General features: G+C 43.4%; 1 protein-coding gene across 9 annotated transcripts in view; it reads right to left on the reverse strand.

Annotated features, from left to right (window-relative positions):
• Window positions 1–16,543, reverse strand: part of dmd (dystrophin) — a 1,595,363-nt gene that overhangs the window by 1,127,813 nt on the left and 451,007 nt on the right. For all 9 annotated transcript variants that reach the window (XM_078408877.1, XM_078408870.1, XM_078408878.1 and 6 more), the window contains exons 11-12: window positions 13,679–13,829; window positions 8,439–8,558 (exon numbers count right to left, since the gene is read on the reverse strand). In XM_078408877.1, coding sequence (XP_078265003.1) covers window positions 8,439–8,558; window positions 13,679–13,829 — 271 coding nt within the window. The remainder of the gene's footprint in view (window positions 1–8,438; window positions 8,559–13,678; window positions 13,830–16,543) is intronic.

Raw genomic sequence — 16,543 nt, forward strand, 5'->3', positions numbered from 1 at the left:
AAGATCGTGCTGCTGCTGCTGCTGTTGGTGCTACTCGTCCTCAGTGGTAGAGGACGGAATGTCATGAAGGTTATCTCCACCAATCCCTCGGCCGGCAAGACTGTCACATGAGGAGAGATCAGGTCAACCAGGTCCGTATACACCAGAGTCTATAAAAATGCACAAAACGCTGGCATGGCCTGGATGCAGGGAGGGGCTTGTGTCTGACTTGGGATTTAAGTCTCAGGATAATGGGAGAGGTATTTAGGACTGAGATGAGGGGAAATTTCTTCACAGAGCAAGTGGAGGTCAAGTCGGAACATAATTTGAGGAGGTGATGGTTACTTGCTCCTTACTATGAAGCAGGTAGAAGGTGTTCAGCTCTTGCTGGTTTCCATTACATCATCCAGCAGGGTCCTTCCCTCTCTCCCATCTCCCTGTCATATTGCGCCCTATCCTCTATCATAGGCCATCAATTCCTCATTGATCCTCTTGCTTCTTGCACTAATGGTATTTTACAGCAGCCAATTAATACCAGCACATCTTTGGGATGCAGGAGGAAATGGGAAAACACAGCAGAAACCTAGCCAGCCAGGGGTAGAACAAGTAAACTCCATACAGACAGCAAAGGAGGTGAGCCCTGGGCCTTGATTTGCATCCACTTTGATCTCTCGTTTTCACACATATCTCTATGTTGCCCTTTCCCCTGACTCTCAGTTTGAACAAGGGTCTCGACCTGAAACATCACCCATCCCTCTCTCCAGAGATGCTGCCTATCATGTATTGTCTTTCTGCTGACTGGATAGCAGGCACCAAAAGCTTTTCACTGTACCTCGGTACACATGAGAATAAACTAAACTGAACTGATCTGAACTGTCCCGCTGCGTTACTCCAGCATTTTGTGGCTATCTTCGGTGTAAATCAGCATCAGCAGTTCTTTCCTACACATTCCCTGAACACGTGTTGCCAAAATAAAAGGCAGCAAAAGATGTGTGGAGAGTGTGAGAATGTCGTGTTGGGATAAAGGATCAGCCACAGTCATGGTGAGTGCAGCAGACCATGTTTCTATCAACATTAGTAATATTTGGTGAATGGTATGAGAAGCCACCCCTTCACCTTGAAACTGCCTCAATGGGGATAACTGAATAGGATTCTGCAGGAAGCTCATATACCCTCCAGCTTTCTAGACACATTAATAGGCTTTTATTGAATAAAACAGGTTGTAATTTTTTGATTCAGGGATATTGCTTGCTCCCATGTTTAGGTCCATGCCAGTAATTCAACATTAGACTCTCATACTCTCAATGTTTACGTGTATAACTGTTGCCTTTGGGATAAAATAATGCTTGACTTTGACATACAGGCATGATACACATGCTCCCAAGTGCAAATGTCTAAGAGCCTAAATAATAAAGTTCACAGTGAGGCGGACAACAGCTCTGAAAGAATGCACATAGCAAAACAGAAGTCGCATATTTCATCAATCATGTTCCAAACATTTTCAAACATCTCTTGCAATAGCAACCTCTGCTAAACTCAAATGAACCAGAATAATCAAGTTCAAAATATGATCATGGCCATTCACACGGGCACAGACTAATGCAACCCATAATTTTACATGACCATAGAATGGCACTGAGCTCAGGGGAGACCCAGCTGCCTTCCTTCATGACATTTGTCATCATTTTAGTCTCATTTTTTATGCTAGATCACATTGAAAACGGACAATTTATGTCCACCACATTTTCCCTCACAGGACTCCACCCACTCGAGCACACTCAATGCGAGAGACAAGGCTTGTATACACTGGAATTTAGAAGGATGAGAGGAGATCTTATCGAAATGTATAAGATTATTAAGGGGTTGGACACGTTAGAGGCAGGAAACATGTTCCCAATGTTGGGGGAGTCCAGAACCAGGGGCCACAGTTTAAGAATAAGGGGTAGGCCATTTAGAACTGAGATGAGGAAAAACTTTTTCAGTCAGAGAGTTGTGAAGCTGTGGAATTCTCTGCTTCAGAAGGCAATGGAGGCCAATTCTCTGAATGCATTCAAGAGAGAGCTAGATAGAGCTCTTAAGGATAGCGGAGTCAGGGGGTATGGGGAGAAGGCAGGAACGGGGTACTGATTGAGAATGATCGCATTGAATGGCTGGCTCGAAGGGCTGAATGGCCTCCTGCACCTATTGTCTATTGTCTATAAACACCAGGGAAATTAATCTACCCATTGGAAATGTATTGTCAAGCTTTCAATTTCATGACTTCACCAATGAGGTGGACAATGTTTTGGGTTGGGATCCTTCTTCAGATCCTTGCCCAGATTTAGGCTTGTGTTGTTTTAATTTACTCTTTTTTTTGATAAATTGTAATTAATCAAAATTAATTTTAAATTAAATTTGTTGTTGCATTAAAGACAGAATCAGACAAGGTTCCAAAATGTGGATGGTCATGGTGATGGTGGACAAAGTATTCTACAACCACTTCCAAAGTTTACCACCTCTATGCTCCATGCCTTCAATCAAAAAGAGCAAATAGCTTAGAACATGCCAAAGACTCGGTGGCGCAGCAGTTGAACTACTGCCTTACAGTGCCTGAGACCTGGGTTCCATCCTGACCATGGGCGCTTGGCTGTACGGAGTTTGTACGTGCTCCCCGTGATCTGCATGGGTTTTCTCCAAGATCTTTGGTTTGCTCCCATACTCCAAAGACATACAGGTTTGATGGTTAATTGGCTTGGTATAAATGTAAAATTGTCCCTAGTGTGTGTCGAGTAGTGTTAATGTGCAGGGATTGCTGGTCAGTGCGGACTCGATGGGTCGAAAGGCCCATTTCCACGGTGTATCTCTAAACTAAACTAAAAAACGAAGACAATGTAAATACTTGGTTCAGTTTCAGTGAGGTTTTTGAGTTCCAGCTTTCAGAGAAAATCAGGCCAGTTAATGAATTGTGATCTTGAAAGCATTGGAATCACAGGTGAAGGGATTTAATGACACTCAGTCATGAGAAATATGTGGCAATGTCCATACTTCAGCACTTAGGGGTTGACTTACGCTGTAAGCATGGATTAACCCTCACTTGCTCTGTTGGTTTACAGTGAAAAACGGCCACAAGTGGGATTTTATGAATGGAGATGGATTTCCATTGGAAAATAACAAAGAACTAACTGTTTCCTCCCACTTGCTGGTGACTTTTCATGTGCCATTTTTAAGTTTATTGCTCAATTTTCAATGGAAATGAAAAAAAGATAAGTCAAGCAGTTTGGACAACTTCTACCAAGTGAAAAGACAGGCAGAGAATTCTAATGCCTTTCATTATACCTGCACTCAACATCCAACAGCTCACATGTCATTAGCCAAAATAAACAGCAGGAACTAAGTAGAGTAGACGTCAAACCATTTTCTCTCCTGGATGTCTGGAAAGTTTGTACATATAAACTAAATAAACTGATACTGATATATACTCTGATAATTGTATCAGTGCGCTGGATTTAGAATGCATCTTTTGTTGGACCATGTTTTTGAATAAAGTAAAATTCACCAAAAAAACACATTCAGACACACTTCCATTTTCCTATCAAACTCAGCCAATATTTCAACTGCAATAACTAGAATACATAAATTAAGTCAGGACTAAAGGCGTCACGGTGGCGCAGACGTAGAGTTGCTGCTTTACAGCGCTTCCAGCGGCAGAGACATGGGTTCGATGCTGACTACGAGTGCTGTCTCAACGGAGTTTGTACGTTCTCCCCGTGACTGTGTGGGTTTTCTCCAAGACCTTCGGTTTCCTCCCATCCTCCAAAGATGTACAAGTTTGCAGGTTAATTGGCTTGGTACAAGTGTAAATTGTCCCGTGTGTGTGTAGGATAGTGTTAATGTGCAGGGATCCCTGGTCGGAGCGGACTCAGTGGGCCAAAGGGCATGTTTCCATGCTGTATCTCTAAACTAAACTAAACACCAAATCTCTGGGATGCCAGACCCAGAATATGGACAGAGTCAGAATCTGATGAGTCACAAAATCTGGACTCTCGGACTTACATTATCAGCTGCAACAGATGAATCACAAAATGTGAACAGCACGTGCCTTTCATTTGGGTCATCACACTCTCATTTGGGTCATCATACACAAGGCTCGGTCTGCCTTCCTGTATCATTATTATTTTCTCTTTTACAAAATAAATCTTCACCAAAGATGAAGAAACAGCTGCAAATGTCTAAAAATGTTTGTGAATAAAGTTCAAGGATTTGTCAAGAGCAGATTAAATCTCATAATACTGTCCAATAAATCGATCATAATTCAAATGCACAATTTACATCTCCTTTTGTCCTTCGCCAAAGTTGCCAATGTGTTGTAGCCACCGTAACTCTTCCAATGTTATATTTAAATCCTTACAATCTGATTTCCAGCCTCACTTTTTCAGAAATGTTATTAAACACCTTCTTGCACATACATGAAGCAACATTGACAACTTGAAATCAAGTTGTTTTTGTGCAGGACATTTGCTAACTCCGACATATTTATATTGAGGGTAGGATGCCAATATATAATCCACGTTACCCAAATAATGGTTCAGTTCAGTTTAGTTTATTGTCACGTGTACCGAGGTGCAGTGAAAAGCTTTTGTTGTGCGCTATCCAGTCAGCAGAAGGGCAATTCATGATTACAGTCGAGCCATGACAGTGCCATAATAATGGGTGGCGATCTCCAAGTTATACACTAAGTGGACATATCACCCATGTTCTATTTGTATCCTGTTCATAACTGCTCACACACAGGCTGGCATTAGGAAGGTAGACACAAAATGCTGGGTTAACTCAGCGGGTTAGGCAGCATCTCAGGAGAGAAGGAATGGGTGACATTTCGGGTCGAGACCTTTCTTCAGAAGATAGCTGGCAGTAATCAAGACAGCTTTACTTTTGGGTCTTGTTTCTTGTTTTACACATAGTCAATAGACATTAGACAATAGACAATAGGTGCAGGAGGAGGCCATTCGGCCCTTCGAGCCAGCACCGCCATTGAATGTGATCATGGCTGATCATTCTCAATCAGTACCCCGTTCCTGCCTTCTCCCCATACCCCCCGACTCCGCTATCCTTAAGAGCTCTTTCTAGCTCTCTCTTGAATGCATTCAGAGAATTGGCCTCTACTGCCTTCTGAGGCAGAGAATTCCACAGATTCACAACTCTCTGACTGAAAAAGTTTTTCCTCATCTCAGTTCTAAATGGCCTACCCCTTATTCTTAAACTGTGGCCCCTGGTTCTGGACTCCCCCAACATTGGGAACATGTTTCCTGCCTCTAACGTGCCAACCCCTTAATAATCTTATACGTTTCGATAAGATCCCCTCTCATCCTTCTAAATTCCAGTGTATACAAACCTAGTCGCTCCAGTCTTTCACCATGAGTGAAAGGTTTGCACCCACTCAATCCTATCTAAAGACACATTTCTCCTGCATAAAAGTTAAAAGCGCATCAACGTCTATCGAAAGACAGCAGATTGGTTTCTTCCCCAACTATAATATTAAAAATTCATTCAAACTTTTGTCTTCAAAGTAAACCATCTGAAACTGTGCCAGCATTCATTCAGACCCTAATACAATTATTGTAACTGTATAATAAAGATTACTAGATGGGTATGCACTTGTTGGGTGCAAATCTCTGCCGCGGGCAGTCCTGCAGGCGTGGCTGAGGGGGGGGGGGGGTGAGGGGGAATAAGGGGGGTTGAGGAGGGATGGAGTGGGTGAGAGGGCAGGGGAGAAGGGGGTTGAGGGGGAATGGAGTGGGTGAGTGGGGGGGGGGAGGGGAGGAATAAGAGGGGTTCAGGGTGGATGAAGTGGGTGAGTTGGGGGGGAGGTGGGGATAAGGGGGGTTGAGGGGGGATGGAGTGGGGGAGTGGAGGGGAGGGGGAAGGGAGGAGTGGGGGGAGGGGGAGAGGGAGGGGGAGAGAGAGGGGGAGAGGGAGGGGGGAGTTGTGGGGGAGTGGTAGAGGAGAGGGTGTTGGACCAATGCAGGAGAGGTTTGGGCCTAACGGGTCCGGGGAGTGTCACCCGGGGCCGTGGGCAGCCGAGGGGGGCAGGGAAGGAGGGGAGATGGAGTCACTCACCTCTGCCCCATGAGGCCAGTGCTGCAGAGCGAGCCGTGGGCAGCTCGGCGGTGAACAGCGGGGACGGCCATCTTGTTGGACCCTCTGCCACCGCCTCTGCTGTCACGCTGCACCACGGGAGGAAGGTCAGGCGCGGGACACGCCGGTATGGGAGCCGGCCGGTCCACCCGGGGTGGGGGGGGGGGGGGGGGGGGAGAGCGCATTTATTAAAGCTTAAATTGTTTTTAAAAAGTAACAAAAGTGGATTTATTCAGACAGAGGGGGAATGGTGAGTAGGTTGGGCCTAAAATTATCGTGCTATCGTGTACAATGTTTTCTGGATGAAAACCGCACAAACAAACGTGACTAACATACGGCACAAGCAAACGGGGGAACAAACATACAGGAAGTGGGGAACAAACAAGATGAGAGTTTTAGTAATAAATAAATATATATATATAGATATATATAGCGAGATAGATAGATGAACTGAAGGAACGAGGTATCATAATCTTTCCTTTCTTTGGTAAATGGGTTATGAGGTTTGATGATCATTTACTATCGAGCAGCTTCCCGACTGTTGAACTCGGGCTATAGGTCTGATTAAAGAGGTAACTATCTGAAGTGAAACCTACTCAATCATTTTCCAGAGCTTTGAATAGGTAATTCAAGCTTAACCACTTAAAAAATCTATTTTAGGTAAACATTTTTGTTCCTAACCATTAGAAATGATGAATATGTGATGCCGGTGCCAAGTGTGAATGAGGAATTCTTTGTGAGTTAATTAGTCTGTTACATTTATATTCTTGTGCATACGAATAATATTTCATTCCAGACCAATCCCAAGAGCCCTATTGCAGAAGGATTCACCAAGATGTTTTTTAATAGGTTTTTATCGTTGTCATATCGACTGTTCTTCGGTATGTTTGGCTTTGGACATTCAATCAGATCACGTTCCATCCATGTTATTGCAAAAACAAAAAGCAAGGGAGACATCGATCAGTCCATATTTTCCAGTTGTAGTTACCTTCGGAGCTGGTCAGAACCCTTTTTGCCTAATCATCTTTTGCTGGTCCCAAACACACAGGTTTTGCAAAAAATATGGATCAAAAGCAAAAACATCTTGACCTAATGTAAGCAACAAAGTGGATGCATAAATATGTCTTGGTACTTTCTGCCCCACTGTCAGCATTTATTGTAAAAAGGAGCATGAACAATCTTGGCAAGGCATCGAAAGATTATTGACATAATCAAACCAATTGGCATACTGCTCCACTCCCGCCTCCGGGTTGAGCCCTGGTGTGTGTGTGTGTGTGCGTGCGTGCATGCGTGTGTGAGTGAGTGCGTGGTGTGCAGTGCGTGTACGTGTACGTATGTGTCGAGTTTGGATATTCTCCCTGTGGTCCAGGTGCTCTAGTTTCCTCCCATTTTCTAAAGATAAGCTGACAGGTTACTTGGCCACCCAAGTGCAGGTGTGTGGGGGGAGAACCAGAGAGGGTCAATGGGCATTAGAGGGAATAGGTTTCAGAGAAGTAAATGATGAGATTGCTCAAAGGGAAAACAAAGATTCAATGGGCCAAGTGGTGAAATGAGTCAATATCTGAATGTCAGAACCAAGACCGAGTTCGAACAAAACACACAAGAGCAGTAACTTCCAAGGGTATAGAAATGAAAAATAGCAGCAATTAATTACAATTTACTAAATTGACATGAAAAAATTGCTGTTATAGGTCCTTGAAGCTGATAAGCTGGAGAGGAAGGAATCTTGTCATTCCATTCTCAACAGCAGCACATACTAACAAAATAGTTATGTGGCCTTGTACCCTTCTGCTTCAAGATGTCCCATATGCAGCCATTATGTCATCTATTGTGAACTAAATCGTTCCAACAAATGAAGCTCGTGCAATAAAGTATGTTCTGCATTACTCACTGCAGCCAAAGGAATCAATGAGGTCCCAATATATTTATTTTTCTAAAAAATGGCAGGTTCAATGAAGGCAACTCAAAAGCAGCTGATGGAGTCGTCAGTTGTAAACCTGGAACACTTACTCTTTCAATTTATAAAGTACATAGAACAATAAGAATGGTCTCCCAAAGCAATGAGAATGCAAGTCAGAGGGAAGACGATTTGAGAGCAAACTAGGAGGCTGTGGCTCCAATTGTAATCCATGGAACTTGCTTCCACATGAAAACGTTAGAAACATTCAAGGCATAACCTCAAAGTGCGGGAAGAATTGCATACTCTCAGCATTGCAATCTTCAATGTGCCGTGTCTTGGGCCTGAACTTTAAAATGAGACGCTAGACTGTAATAATGTCTTGCTAAAATTCCTGAATGTCTTTGTAAAATTCATGTAATTGCTGGAAGATAAATGCAACTCTCACCTGTAGCTCTTCTTCCAGAGCAGCAGTGGCATTTTCTCCATTGCTCTCATCAACTACAACTACCATGTGTGTCAGAGAGTTGACTCGCACTTGTTCTTGCTCCAGATCTTCTTGAAGCACCTAATCAAAGGATAAAGACATGGAATTCATGGTAGTTAGGAAGAGATCCCCTTGTCCCCTTCACATGAAGAAACGTACTCATCAAGATTAGAAAAACATAATCGAAGCATAGTTTTGATATTTCAATCTTCAGATGTCCCAGTGCTATCCCGGTTCTGTTATATTGGTATATTGAATGTATTTTCTACAAAATACAGTGGTGCATGGGCAGCACAATGATGCAGCTGGTCGAGGCCATAAGGTAATGTCATGAGTGTTAGGAGCAGAATTAGGCCATTTGGCCTATCAAGTCTACTCCACCATTCAATCATGGCTGACTATCTCTCCCTCCTAACCCCATTTTTTCTCCAGCCTTCTCCCCAAAACTTCTCACACCCATTCTAATCAAGAATCTATCTATCTCTGCCTTAGTAGAGATAGATAGAATCTATCTATCTCTCCATTGATGGCCTCCAGAGCCTTGTGTGGCAAAGAATTCCACAGATTCACCACCCTCTGACTAAAGAAATTTCCTTCTCATCTCCTTCTTAAAGGAACGTCCTTCAATTCTGAGGCTATGACCTCTAGTCCTAGACTCTCCCACTAGTGAAACATTCTCTCCACATCCACTCTATCCAAGCCTGCTACTTCATGCCGGAAACCTAGGTTGGACCCTGATCTCGGGTACTATCTGCGTGGAGTTTGCACGTTCTCCCTGTGACCATGTGGTTTCCTCCGTGCTCACCAGTTTCCTCCCACATCCACAAAGACGTATGGGTAGGAAGGTCAATTGGCCTCTGTAAATTGCCCCTAGTTAACAGGGAGTGGATGAGAAAATGGGATTACATAGAGTTAGGGTGATCGAAGGCCATCGTAGATTCAATAGGTCCAAGGTCTTGTTTCCATGTTGCATCTCTAAACTAAACTATAAATTCAACTACACACGTCTTATTGGGCAAGGATTTCAAAACAAATGTTCGTAGCTCTTGAAATAGGAAACCCTACATTTGTATATTGTTGCCAAGGAAAATTGAATGTTATTTAATACACCACATAAACTAGATCACTGCTTTTCAAAAATCATACACAGTGCAAGCAGACTTCCTTTTCATTCTCATTTTAGATCCAGCTTGATGCAGGACATCTGTTGTACAGTTAGTCTCAAAAGAACGCCTCAGGTTCCAGAAGATATTTTCCAACCACGTCACCTTGCATTACTGCTGAGGCAATGCAAAGTCCTACTGTTCTGAACAGAAAACCTGTGGTATTAAATTATCTAAACCTGTTAACTGTTTCCTGACGAAAACTTTAAAGTGACTGCCATTTCTTTCTTAGGAAAATAACTGCAGATGCTGGTACAAATTGAAGGTATCACAAAAAGCTGGAGTAACTCAGCGGTCAGGCAACATCTCAGGAGAGAAGGAATGTAAATTGCCCCTAGTTAACAGGCAACATCTCAGGGACCCGAAACATCACCCATTCCTTCTCTCCTGAGATGCTGCCTGACCCGCTGAGTTACTCCAGCCATTTTTTTCTTGGGCTACTTCTGATTAAAGCTTAAGTTTTTCAAAAACACCAATTGAAATTAGTTTTGCACAGTTTTCTTTCAGATTGAGATGCCTTCATTAGTTGATTGCTGTAATCTGAAAGACAAGTCATATTTCAATAGTCAATGGTGCTGCATTAGTCACCAATGCAACTGCACAATGAAATTCATTTTGCATATATATCACACATGAGGGCACCACCATTTTTGACACCATATTTTGGTAAATTGAAGTAAACAGCCAGGTATTTATCACAAGTTAAAAATTGTAGTTAATTGCAGTTAAAAATTCTCTCCAAAATGTTCCTGATGTCAACAAATCCAGTCTTTGAGAGCTGCTGTTACTGCAACAATTTGATTTTGTTTGCATTTTTAAAAGTAGAAACAGAAGCATCTGAAAGTGCCATAAATGCTGGATCAAACAGAAAGAGACACAAGAAAGATGATCCGAGAGCAAAATAGAGTGGCAGGAAGGTTTAGCGGACCTAAAAAACAAAGTAAGGTAGCCAGAAAAAGCTGCAGTAACACAGGCAGCATCTCCGGAGAGAAGGAATGGGTGACGTTTCAGGTTGAGACCCTTCTTCAGACTGAGAGTCAGGGGAGAGGGAGACTAGAGATATGGAAGGTAAAGGTGTGGAAACGACAGATCAAAGGTTCATTGTTACCTGATGTGAAGGTGACAACAAGACATACAATCAGTAAAATTAATGACAGCAGAGAACTAGTCAGGGAACTAGGGTGGGGGAGGGAGGGGGAGAGGGAAAGCAAGAGTCACTTGAAGTTAAATAAATCAATATTCATACCGCTGGGTTGTAAGCTGCCCAAGAGAAATATGTGGTGCTGTTCCTCCAATTTATGTTTGGCCCCATTCTTTCAGTGGAGGAGGCCCAGTACAAATAGTGAACGAGCTCATCTGATAATTTGAATAGATTCATTTCAGTGTTTTTGAAGATTGGAAACATAGAAACATAGAAATAGGAGTAGGCCATTCGGCCCTTCGAGCCAGCACCGCCATTCAATGTGATCATGGCTGATCATCCAAAATCAGTACCCCGTTCCTGCTTTCTCCCCATATCCCTTGATTCCGTTAGCCCAAAGAGCTATATAAAACATCCAGTGAATTGGCCTCCACTGTCTTCAGTGGCAGAAAATTCCACAGATTCACAACTCTCTGGGTGAAAAAGGTTTTCCTCATCTCAGTCCTAAATGGCCTACCCCTTATACTCAAACTGTGACCCCTGGTTCTGGACTCCCCCAACATCAGGAACATTTTTCCTGCATTAAGCCTGTCCAATCCCTTATAGAATTTTACATGTTTCTATAAGATCTCCTCTCATCCTTCTGAAGCTGAATGGAGCTTCTGAAACATTAAACATCAGGAAGGTTGTAGTTGGGGCTGTAGTTTCCATGAGTGATTGTGGTATGTGGCCCACAGCACCACCAAGGCAGCTTGACCAATGCAAGCAGCCAGGATTTATTAAAAGACATGGCAATTACCATGGTTGTCTATTCTGTCAAAGCTTAGCTACTAAATATAGGCATGCTTCAAACGTTGTTGTTGTTTGATAATGCCGCACATGATAGAGTGATTAACAAAGCAAAGGGAAAGTGGCAATTCGCATTAAAAACTGGCCCCGTGGCAGAAAAGTAATGGCTTGCAGGAATTTTAGTTCCTTCTAAATTTTAGATCTTCTCAACTTGGTCAAAAAGGCCCACTTCAAAATTTAATCACTACTCTACTCACTCCGACCTGAGCAAGATAACCACTTATGAGGCGTTTGCGCAGTAATCAACCGTAATCAGAACCTTCGGGATTGTATACTGGGGCACATTCGTTTTAAGAGATTCGTTTGTGATATAAAAGTTGGTAAAATTAGGTTGTATAGTTCTAGACTATGGGGAGACATCAATAGACTGGTCAGACTGTTACAAAAGTGACAAAGGGAATTAGCTCCATGGCACTGTGAAGCAATGTCTTTGCAGAAGGCTAACAAAGCAAGGTAATACACAATCAATGATGGGATACAACTGTAGGGGAAGCTAGGCGTTGGAGAAAATATTCACTGCTGCCTAAAGTTTGCAGGTGGGGTGGATAATGTGCTTACACCAGGAATGGACTACTAGAGATGACCACCTGAAAAGCTCTCAATCCTGGCAAAATTCTTGTAAATCATCTTTGCACGCCTTCCAGCTTAATGATGTCTTTCCTACAGAAGGGCTGCAAACCAAGGGACAGAGAAATGTTTTGTCCAGGTGCTCCGGTTTGCTTCCACATGTCAATGGCGTGCAGGCTTGTAGGTGAATTATCCCCCTGGTGTGGAGATACGGTGTACCAGTGGCCGGGTCATTGGTCGTAGCAAACTCGGCGGACGGAACTGCCCGTTTCCATGCTGTATATGTAAACTAAACTACACATACTTTTGGGCAGATCCTTACATGAGAGTCCACAAACATTCTGTTGTGACATAGATGTGCCTAGTTGTCGAAGAGTTAATTTGACTGGTTTTCGCCATATGTCAGGTGAGTCAGTCGGAGTGAGTAGAAGAAGACCATGAGATGACACGACACACTGCCTTGGATCACAAACCATATTACCACCATTCTATCTGAACAGCAAGACTAGATATGTCTGTTGCTCTCTCCTAACATTCACTATGAATGGCCTAGCTTGGGTTGACTTTCCAAAATTCAACACCTCACACATATTAGAATTGAATGCCATTTGCCATTCTTTGGTCCACTGATTGAGCTGGTCAAGATCCTACTATAATGTTGGACAATCTGCGTCACTGTCTACAATGTGTCCTATTTCAGTGTCATCTGCAAATTTACTAACCATGCCTCATTTGTTCTGATCCAAATCGTTTTAATAAATGATGAGCAACAATTGGCTCAGTACTGAGCCCTAGGGCACACCACTAAACTTGGCCCCCAATCTGACAAAAATCCACCATCACCCTCCGCTTCCAGCCATCAAGATAAAAATGCATCTGGTGAACTGGCTGTCCCTAGATCCTGTGCAATCTAACCTTCCATTTATTTCCTGACCTGAGCCAGGGTCCTGAAACCTTGCCAGCTTCACTCTCCACCCTAACAGCAACATAGTGTTCCTGAACTCTTGCTGTTTCACCTTAAATAGCCTCCCACTTACCAGCTGTCCTGCAATATTCCCACCCGGTCGACCACTGAACGTTCCCTCCTAATGCTTCCAAAACTGGCCTTGCCTCAATATGGGATCTGAGTCGGACTGAAAAAGACTCCCAAACTGAAATGTCATCTGTCCAATCCCTCCACAGATGCTGCCAGTCCCACTGAGTTCCTCCAGAACTTTGTGTTTTGCTCTAGATACCAGCATCTGCAGTTTCTTATGTCTTTAGGATCTTAACTTCCTTGATAAACATTTTGAAACTAATAGTCCCAACGTGGTACCCCATTGCCACTTGCCACACCTTATTCCTCACCCTTTGGTTCATCTTCTTTCCACTAAAGGAGCTTTAAGTATCAACGGTAACACCATTCATGATGAGGCCTTATCAGAAGCATTGTGTGTTGATGGAAAATTCATATTCTTCTCCATCCATGCAAAAGTACTCACTTTGTGTTCTTCCACTTGTTGTTTTATCGCTTCCAGGTCTGGCCCAAGAGGTTGTGCTTCCATTTGCTGGATTCTGTCCTCTGTATTTGTTAACCAATCAGCCAAGTGTTTCAGCTGCTGCTGCTGAAGATCCATGAGTTCTTCGTGTAATCTAGAAAAAAGATTAGCAGAGTCACCATCTACAGATTTGTTCGGATGAGATAACTCTGCAGATTATAACGATATATAAAGAGTAAGAGTGTAGGAAGGTATTGGAGATACTGGTCTATGCCAAAGATAGATACAAAATGCTGGAGTAACTCCACAGACAGGCAGCATCTCTAGAGGAAAGAAATGGGTGACATTTCAGGTCGAGACCTTCAGACCTTTTTCAAATATTTTTATCACTGAAGTCCCGAAACCTTTAACATGTAGGATGTAGTTTTAATTGCAAGCTTTTTTGTTTTCAATTAAAACCCAACCTATATGTGAAAAGTTTAGGGACGTCAGTGATAAAAATAATTGTTAATGGAGTTTTACTTATGATAACATTGATACCAATCAACGTTTGCACTAAGTCAAATGCTACCGGTTGCTTGACTTAACTTTGTTATTCCAAAACCTCAGAGAAGGGTAAAGCAAAATACAATTCTCCCATAACTAAGGTCAGAAAACAAAGGTGTATTTATTGCATTTATCACAACTGTGGAAAATTCAGCTTGATGCAAACTAAAGCAGTAAATCAACATACATGCCACAAAGAACAGATAATCCCCTGACTTCATATCATCCATGAAGCTACCAACCCAAATTAAACAACACTGCACAGCAGTTTAAAATCTTGATATTTCATAATCATATCACTTTGCTATCCTTCCGATGAAGCTTCTGAATGAAAAACTGACCTCGATGATCACAGGGGAAATCATTCATGCAATTCTCCTTGTGTTCCATGAGGAATAATTGATTGCTAGACAATAGAATATGTTTCATTGGCCTGAAGTATCACGCAGGTGCATTGTCTTCCAAGGGAATCACAGAACAAAATAACCCGGCTGTGGTATAACCGGCCAATAGTATAATCCGGCCAATAGTATAACCGGGCTGTGGTGTAACCCGCTGTGTGTGGTATAACCCGCTGTGTGTGGTGTAACCCCACTGTGGTGTAACCCCGTTGTGTGTGGTATAACCCGCTGTGTGTGGTATAACCCGCTGTGTGTGGTGTAACCCCACTGTGGTGTAACCCCGTTGTGTGTGGTATAACCCGCTGTGGTGTAACCCACTGTGGTGTAACCCGCTGTGGTATAACCCACTGTGGTGTAACCCGCTGTGTGTGGTGTAACCCGCTGTGGTGTAACCAGCTGTGTGTGGTATAACCCGCTGTGGTATAACCCGCTGTGGTGTAACCCGCTGTGGTGTAACCAGCTGTGTGTGGTGTAACCCGCTGTGGTATAACCCGCTGTGTGTGGTGTAACCCGCTGTGGTATAACTCGCTGTGTGTGGTGTAACCCGCTGTGGTGTAACCCGCTGTGGTGTAACCCGCTGTGGTGTAACCCGCTGTGGTATAACCCGCTGTGGTGTAACCCGCTGTGGTGTAACCCGCTGTGGTATAACTCGCTGTGTGTGGTGTAACCCGCTGTGGTGTAACCCGCTGTGGTATAACTCGCTGTGTGTGGTGTAACCCGCTGTGGTGTAACCCGCTGTGGTATAACTCGCTGTGTGTGGTGTAACCCGCTGTGGTGTAACCCGCTGTGGTATAACTCGCTGTGTGTGGTGTAACCCGCTGTGGTGTAACCCGCTGTGGTATAACTCGCTGTGTGTGGTGTAACCCGCTGTGGTGTAACCAGCTGTGTGTGGTGTAACCCGCTGTGGTGTAACCCGCTGTGTGTGGTGTAACCCGCTGTGGTGTAACCAGCTGTGTGTGGTATAACCCGCTGTGGTGTAACCCACTGTGGTGTAACCCGCTGTGGTGTAACCCGCTGTGGTATAACTCGCTGTGGTGTAACCCGCTGTGGTATAATCAGGCAATGGTATAACCCGGCTATGGTCATGTGCCCCTCTGCTGGCTAGAGATCAATACCTCTTCCTCCTGCCCAATTCATGGTCTTGCACGTTATGGCTCATCAATGGTTCAATAGACAATAGACAATAGGTGCAGGAGTGGGCCATTCGGCCCTTCGAGCCAGCACCACCATTCAATGTGATCATGGCTGATCATTCTCAATTAGTACCCCGTTCCTGCCTTCTCCCCATACCCCCTGACTCCTCTATCCTTAAGAGCTCTATCCAGCTCTCTCTTGAAAGCATTCAGAGACTTGGCCTCCACTGCCTTCTGAGGTAGAGAATTCCACAGATATTGTTTCCTCCAAGTGCTTTTAAAATGTAGGAAACAAAACAAAAGAACTTTCAAAGTGAGCACGCGATGTTTCCATTCTTGAGTTCAGAGCTGATACAACTTAATTTGGAACATGTGTTTGGTAAAAATTGTAAATTGTGTAGGAAAGTTGTGGCGTAGGGGGATCATTGGTCGGCGGGGTCTCGGTGGGCCGAAGTGCCTGTTTCCACCTCGTATCTCTCTAAACTCTCCCTAAACAATCTAACAATCTAACAGGCCTCAAAACCTACATTGCAAAATAATTGATTGGTCATAAGTATGGCAAATAAATTAGTCACAGAGTAACATTATGAAGATCAACTGAATGTACATATATAACCAGAACAAAAAAAAAATCTATATTCTACATTCAATGATTGTCCATTCTATCATGGGTGCTGTTGTTCCTCACGTCAATGGACAGTTGACACAAAAAACACGAAAAAATGTGTTCCAATGTGGCATCAAACGTTGCTCATTGCTTTACTTTCTGCATTCATTCAGGACAAAGT

The sequence above is a fragment of the Rhinoraja longicauda genome, chromosome 12 (assembly GCF_053455715.1).
Source record: "Rhinoraja longicauda isolate Sanriku21f chromosome 12, sRhiLon1.1, whole genome shotgun sequence".
Classification (NCBI taxonomy): Eukaryota; Metazoa; Chordata; class Chondrichthyes; order Rajiformes; family Arhynchobatidae; genus Rhinoraja; species Rhinoraja longicauda.